This window comes from Juglans microcarpa x Juglans regia, chromosome 8D (genome assembly GCF_004785595.1).
Source record: "Juglans microcarpa x Juglans regia isolate MS1-56 chromosome 8D, Jm3101_v1.0, whole genome shotgun sequence".
Lineage (NCBI taxonomy): Eukaryota > Viridiplantae > Streptophyta > Magnoliopsida > Fagales > Juglandaceae > Juglans > Juglans microcarpa x Juglans regia.
Window position 1 is genome coordinate 17,477,142 of NC_054608.1, and position 7,853 is coordinate 17,484,994.

Consider the following 7,853-nt stretch of genomic DNA (forward strand, 5'->3'; position numbering starts at 1 on the left):
CCCTCTCCCTCTCTGTTACACACAAGCCCTCTATCTCTCTCTCGGTCTCTTTGTCTCGCCCTCTACCTCTCTCTCTCTAAAAATGTGTAGTTTAAATAATGGAGAAAGTCTACTTTGCCTCCCTAATTTGACACCTCTATTTGACACCTAGTCAAAATTTATTTTTTTATTTTATTTTTTTTTACTTAGTGGTTAAGGAAGTGATTTTAAGTGTATTGGTGTATTTTTTTATTTTTTAAATATATTTAAATATGTTAAAAAAATGTGAAAAGAAAAAAGAAAAAAAAAAAATTTACGCTGGGCGGTATGCCCAGCGGTCAAAATGGGGCGGCATAGTAGCCGCCCCCTAAATAATGTGTAGTTTAGATGATACCACGTAGAGTGTACAAATTGGCTGCTCCCAAAGAGTAGTTGCTCTCCAGATTAGTTCTTTACCTAAATACTTCAGTGTAAAAAGCAAAACGAATTACTGTAGACGGTAGACGGAGCATATAAAATAGAAACAGTCAGATTAAGAAGTCGAAACAAGGAATTATGGCGGAAACAAAGGAAGATGCGTCGTTTTGGAGGGAGAGCCCGCCAGGCGGAGACGGAGCGAGCATGAGTCTGGGCATGAAAAAACGTAAGAGGAAGAGTTTGAAGAGGGAAAAGCGGGAATTTCGTCATCCAACTACGACGAAAGAAACCCCAACCGCCGTAAGTTCTTTCATACTCTCGGGCTCTGCTTCGTCTCCCACGCCCCTTCAATCACATACACACAACCCCAATCTCAATCTAACCCATGATTATGGTATTTCTTCCTATGCCCATTACCAGCAACAGCCTCAAATCGAAGCTTCCACACATTGTGATTCTTTTGATAACCCTCATGTTAATCTATCTAGTGATTTCTACAATAATACCAAAGATAATCATATGGAGGAGAACAATACGAAGAAGAAGAGGAAGATTAAAACTAGTTCTAGTAAGAAGGGTGTAGAAGAAGTAGAAGAGTCGCGGTATCATCTCTTCCAAGAGGAACTGTCACATGATCCTCCAACTAATGAAAATGTGCGAAATGAGATTGAAGAAGAAAGTAATAGCAAGAATAGCATAAATGGATGCGCCAATAGATGGGTCGGCATTGACCTACAATCTCCGACTAACCCACTATGCAAGGATATTGATTTATCTAGTGACGGCAACATATTTACATCGAGTACTGGAGATTCAGTTGTAGCAGAGAATTTTAGAGATGATGACCGGCTGAAGCACGTGAGGAGGAAGAAGAAGAAGAAGAAGAATAAAAACAATAGGGGGGAAAGGGATGATAAAACTTGCAGCAAGCTTATCAAGTCAGAGGAGATTCCACTGAGTTTGCAGAAATTTGAGGATGTCCTTTCGCGATATATTTACGAGGGTAATGGAGGTACTAACAGCTTAAAGAAAGTCCGTCACAATGATGAGGAGGAGAAGAAATCTTCCAAGGAACCCACTTCCGAATGTAAGATGACCAAAGATTCCTCCATTCTAGCTACCGAACGTGGCAGGAACTTAGCTGGGCAGGTTGACAGTGATGCTGTTTTAGTGCCAACAATTTACACAAACTTGAAAGAAGAAGTGCAGCGAAATGGGCCAGGAATTGGTGAGGCTGTTTATTGCAAGCAAAGGAGAGTTAAAGGAAAACAGCAAACAATTGCTCACCTTGAAGTTCAAAATGCCTCCCCATATTTCCAGAGGTCAACAGGACAACAAGTGTTGACAAATGATGGTAATACTACAAAAATGAAATCAACAGGACCTCATTCAGAAACTTCTGCTGCTTTTGTGAAGGTCTCCCGCTACTTCCAAAAGATGCCCGAAAAAGAGGAAGGTAGTGATTTGGTTTGCGATAAGCAGAAAAAAGAACCGAGTTGCCAAAATGGGCTAGGAATTGGGGATATTGATCATTCTAAACGAAGGGGAGTAATCGGAAAACAGCAAACAATTGCTCACACTAAAGTTCGAAAGGCCTCCCCATATTTCCAGAGGTCAACAGGACAACAAGTGTTGAGAAATGATGGTAATGATACACAAATGAAATCGACAGGACCTCGTTCAAAAACTTCTGCAACTTCAGTGAAGGTCTCCCGCTTCTTCCAAAAGATGCCTGAAAAAGAGGAAGGTAGTGATTTGGTTTGCGATAGGTTGAGAAAAGAATCGAGCCGCCAAATAAAGAGTGGGGTTCATCCATCTGTTGGAAAGCAGATTTTGAAGCTTGAGGATGTCCTTTCGCAATATATTTACAAGAGTAATGGCATATCCAAGAAAGTAAAGAATGGCCGGCACAAAGGTGAGGAGGAAAAGAAATATGGTGAGGAGCCCACGTCCTCATCTAATATGACTAATCCCTCTTCCATTATAGCAATTGATGGTGGCAGGAACTCAGCTGAACATGTTGACGGTGAAGCTGTTGTAGCACCAAGAATTTACACAAACTTGAAAGAAGAAGAAATGCAGCAAAATGGGCTAGGAATTGAAAAGGTTGGTAGTTGCAAGCGAAGGAGAGGAAAGGAAAAACAGCAAACAATTGCTCACCCTGAAGTTCAAAAGCTCTCCCCATACTTCCAGAGTTCAACAGGACGACAAGTGCTGAGAAATGGCAGTAACGATACACAAATCAAATCAAGAAGACCTTGTGCAAAACCTTCTGCTACTCTAGTGAAGGTCACTTCCCGCTTCTTCAAAAAGATGCCTGGAGAAGAAGAAAATGCAGATGGCATTTTGTTGGGAGGTAAAAAGACTCGTAAACGAAGTGTGAAAGTTAAAACAGTTCTATCTACTTTACAGAAAAGATTTGATGCTTACCGAAGAAAAAGTCCAGATAACATGTGGAAGCCTCCACGCTCCAGATATGGTCTTCTCCAAGAGGATCATGCCGATGACCCTTGGAAGGTATTGGTGATATGCATGCTCCTAAATCGGACAACTGGTTCGCAGGTATTTTCTTGTTGCTTTATCCTTGTTATGAATCAATTGTTCATTCATTATCAGTTTTGTAACCTCATAGCCATGAATATATTTTACTCTCTGAAGCAATAGTTTGACTAGACAGAAGTTTTCCATCCTTTATATGATATGTCATAATTTTGTTTGGGAGCTGCCAAATTTATGGTCGATGATCAGAGGAGCTCTTGTATTGTGGACAACAAAGTGTATATTGCATTTATGGCATTAAAATTTATTAGATATTCAACATGCCTAAGTTTTCGCTTTGCTTGGCTCTTTTCCAGCATAATAAATCCAAGGTTGGTACCAATCTTGGACCGGGAAGTTTGGATGCGTGCGCAACTTTTTATGTATTGATGAGTGTAACACTCCGATGTAGAATAAGAGAACGATGAATTGGTCCTACTGTACTTAGGAGTGAGAAGTGTGTGACTTAAGCTGTGCCACCGATGAGGGACTGGCCTGATGAGAATGCCGTGTATTTGGTATGAGAGAGTAGTCAATGAGATCGCACATTGACTTTGCTAGAGAATTTCACACTATTGCAATATTTGTAATGATTACAAGAGATTTTAGTCGTTGCACTAACTGGTACTTTTGGACTATTAGCCTACATATGCTGGGCTATTTTTGGGTCCTTACAATAGCCATTTTAAGAAATTGATATGCTTATTTCTTCCACTGCTCTATTGCTTCTATTACAATGGTTTATTTAACGCTCCAATGCTTCGCCCAAGCCACATGGCCTATACTCCGAAAATGCTAGTTAATGGTATAATTGGAACCCTATTGGAGCTTTATAAAGAGTAAAAACTTTTCATTCCCAAGCAATGTGAGATCTCATACACCACCTAACCTTATCTTTATCCTTATCATATGGGGTATCACAATCTCCCCTCTTTAAATTCCCGACGTCCTCGTTGGGCAGATCCATCGTAGGTGTCACAGCTCAAGTTCCATATTTTTGGTTAGGATAGGCTCGGATACCATTTGTAACGCCTCAATGGAAGGCCAAGCCACATGGCCTATTTCCAAAAGGACTAGTTAATGATACAATTGGAGTCCTATTGGAACATTATAAACAGCAAAAACTTCTCCTTCCCAAGCAATGTGATATCCCATACACCACCTACCATTATCACTTATTATAATGGGATATCACAATCTCTCCCCTTATATTCTCGACGTTCTCATCAGACCAATCCATTATTTATTTATTTTCAAAAGTGGCATTGTAATTCGACTGCACAATCCTAGACTTCTAGTCATAAACTTTGATGTGCATTGTACAATACATTAATTTTGTTGCGAAATTATCAAGCAATCCCCTATGCTTTTGCTGGTTATCAATATGTTCCCTCAGTTTCCAATTTTGTTCATTAACTCCCTGTGCTTCTCCCAGTTTCCAATCAGCTCCTGTCCTATTTCCTTAACTTTACAAACAGAAAATTTCAAAATCTATGCCCCCAAAAAATGCACAAAAATAAACTGAAAACGAAGGAAGAAAGAAAGGAAGGAAGGAAGGAAGGAAGAAAGTGGGAAGTAGAAGAAGACAAAGATGGATAAAGCACACTTCGCCATGATCTCACCCCATTCTTAAACATACCACCACTCAGTACGACTCATCCCTTAAATCTATGTTTTTATTCTGAGTTGCCTCATCCTTAAAATTTAGGTCTTTATCTTGGATGGAAAAAAGTGTATAATGATTAAAACACCTTTAATATGAAAATAGAAAACAAAAACTAAAACTGAAACTTAAGGATTTTAGTCATTCCATATGTTTTTGTTAACCAAAGATGAAGAAAAGAAAAAGAAGTGGCCAAAGAATAAAATGTGCAAAAAATTCAACTGAAAAAGGGAAACTAGATGCTGAAGATGCCCAAGTGGGTGTCAAAGAAGATGTTGGCACTGATGGATGTGTCAATGCCAAGGCTGAGCTCAAACAAGCTGAGCCACAAGGCTAGGTTTGCCACCCATGGTTTCAATTAAAACCTTCACAAAATCATCAAACAAAAACTCATTACTCACTGAAAGCAAACTCACTCAAAGGATGATCAGTCACTTGTTTTGCTTTGATGCTGGGTTTGGTTCCATGGGATCCTTAGTCTAATTTTCAGTTGTAATTTAGGAAATTAACCTAGACATGTTTGAATTTGATTTGATCTAATCATACGAAACTAATGTGTATTGGTTAAGCATCCTGAAGTTTCGAGGCCTAGATTGATTTCTTTACACATCTGTCCAAAACTATAGATCAACGGTGGTTATTAAGATGCATCTTTACATCTTCATGTGTATGGATCCTTATGGACTTCAACCTCTAGCATATATTCCTTGTTGTTAGTAGCTAGCATGGTTCTCACTGAATTGCTTAGATGCATATATTTCTCATTACAGGCTGGAAAGATTCTATTGGATCTCTTTACACTTTGTCCTGATGCAAAGACAGCTACTGAAGTCCCTGCAAAGGAGATAGAAAAGATTATACAACCTCTAGGTCTACAAAAAAAGAGGGCACAGATGATACAGCGCTTCTCTCAGGACTACATGGGAGATACCTGGAAATACGTGACCGATCTGTATGGTGTTGGCAAGTAAATTGACTAATCTTTCCCCCTTTCCTTCATATTGGTTAAGAATTCTTTCTTCTCTCTCCTACCTCTTCCCCCCTTGCCCCCAAAGAAAAAGTTGGTGGATTATATCTCAATGGAAACTGAATTATTCTATCTTTTGGCCAGATATGCAGCCGATGCGTATGCAATATTTTGTACAGGAAAGTGGGACCGGGTGAGACCTACTGATTACATGCTAAATTATTACTGGGAATATCTCTTCAGTATTAGAGCTACATTATTATGATTCTCTCTCTCTCTATATCTCTTCCATATATTTATTTGTGAGAAAGCTGAGTGCGAGAGAAGACCTATCTTATAGTTAATTATAAAAAAAAAACATATCTCATAGTTGATGAGCTTTATATATATGACCAACTACCATGCTTTACAGGCTTTTGTATAACCATGAATTTTGGGAAACCTTATTTATGTTAGCAGAAGGCATCTTTATATCCCTTGCTATTGCACTTCTTTAGATGCATTTTTTGGAATCATTTTGAATTTTCTTGGTAGTTATTGTTTTCTTTTTGTTTCACGGCTCCAATTCACGGGGTTTGCAAACGTGCAAAATAGAAAAATATCTGCCTTGGCTTCATCCTTGGGAAAATGGACACGGTGATGCTCGGAGCCTAGACCCTTCAATATGAGCAGTCTCCGATTGTACCATCTACAATCTCATTATGATTCTTGGAGGAAAAACCTTTAAACCGGATATGGTGTAAAGGTGGCCTTGACAGCATCCAATGAGAAATTCACACCTCATGTTTGATAACTTTTCAGGGTAAGTTACTCAGAATTGGAATCCAAATTTAAAACAAACTGGCTTATTAATTTCATCTTTACCTTCAAGTGGGTTTTCTCCCTCACTGAGAAGATCTAAGTTTTGTAGCGTGTACATGAGGTAAGATTTGAACTTATCTATTTTTCCAACTGAGCTTTCCCAAGTTTTGAGCTTTCTTCACGCATTTCTCTCTCACTAGCCATTGCAACAACAAGGTGGCATCGTTTTCCCCGCCTCGTCGATGCCAACTGTTGCAAATTCTTAGTTCATTTGCCGAATAGTCGGGGAAATTTTGTTCTATTTTCATTTTATTTTGAGAAACCAAACATGGTCAAGGCAGTTTGTGCTAAGGAACCATCCCTTTGTCCATGACTGGCAGTCCTCCATCTTAAATTGTTGGCGCAGGTGGATATGCTTATATATACTTGTGCTCCATTGACCTTTTCAGTTTTTCTCCTCTTGGAGGCGTACAGGTTCCCCTCCCCTCCCTCTTCCTTTCTCTTCTGTGGCCATTGAGTTAGTATGGTGGATTCCAAACTTAAAATATCTCTGCATTTACTCCTCCTAGATATGCTGAATGACATACGAGGATTACTTCTTGTTGTATTACTGTTTCCAGATGCCACCAACCAGTTGCTTGAGTGTTTAGTCGTCTGCAAAAGAGAATAGAGGAAAAAGTTGAAGGTTAGGGCTGAGTTTTGGATTTTAGCCCACAGGCCCATTCATTTTTTATTATTTCATTTATTTTTAAATTGTAAAAAAGTTGGATGTTGATTGGTGGAAATGTTGAAAATTTCAAAATGTTCGTGGTATAACATGTTACAACTGGATGATTTGGTCAAGTTTCATTCAAAACTGTCTTAAGTATACCTACCAGCTACGGGAAACCCATTAAAGATAGGTTGACTATCTTAATGGCAAGAACGCCCCCTACCCTATCTCTAAAGGGGCAATGACTTCGTTAGTACCTTCTTGGTTTAGGCTTTCAATTGAACTTATTTTATGGCCTTGCTGCCCACTGTTGGCAGAAACTGGTTCCACATGAGAAATCAGTAGGAATATAACCTACACGTCCCAATTGAACTATGAGGTAGAAATCTTCTTACTTTCATTTGGGCCGTGGCGGCCAGTGCTCTTAAGATCTATAGAGAGCCCAGCTCCTTCTCCAGATGAATTGGGAGCTGGGGCTGCCCAATCTCCAATTAAGGGCCGTTATTTCCAAAATAATTGTCCATTAAAGAGCTACGGACATTCTCGGAGACCTTTGACTAAAACCAACTCCATATAGGCACATAATCTACTGCTATCTTTAATTTAGAGTACAATCCTCGAAAGTCAAAGTATTCTGGCTATTCCAAGCATCCATAACATATTTTTGTCCCACTTGAAGCCCAAGAACACCAATGCAGCTTCATAAAATCCTATATCTCAATATTGTATTAGATTGTGTGCTGCCACCTATGTATCAGATAAACCTAAAAATCCTC

At 39.2% G+C, this 7,853-nt stretch overlaps 1 protein-coding gene across 4 annotated transcripts; it reads left to right on the top strand.

Moving 5' to 3' along the window:
• The first annotated feature begins 455 nt into the window (after positions 1-455).
• LOC121242963 (methyl-CpG-binding domain protein 4-like protein) lies at positions 456-6,040 on the top strand. 4 transcript variants are annotated; one of them, XM_041141006.1, is made up of 4 exons: positions 456-696; positions 817-2,958; positions 5,368-5,564; positions 5,709-6,040. In XM_041141006.1, exons 1-4 carry the CDS (start codon positions 535-537, stop codon positions 5,827-5,829), a joined length of 2,622 nt encoding a protein of 873 aa, XP_040996940.1. In that variant the 5' UTR covers positions 456-534; the 3' UTR covers positions 5,830-6,040. The 4 variants fall into 4 exon arrangements, with proteins under 4 accessions (XP_040996940.1, XP_040996939.1, XP_040996938.1 ...); XM_041141007.1 differs by having other exon boundaries at positions 555-696; positions 885-2,958; XM_041141005.1 differs by having other exon boundaries at positions 456-2,958; positions 5,368-5,560.
• The last annotated feature ends 1,813 nt before the right edge of the window (positions 6,041-7,853 follow it).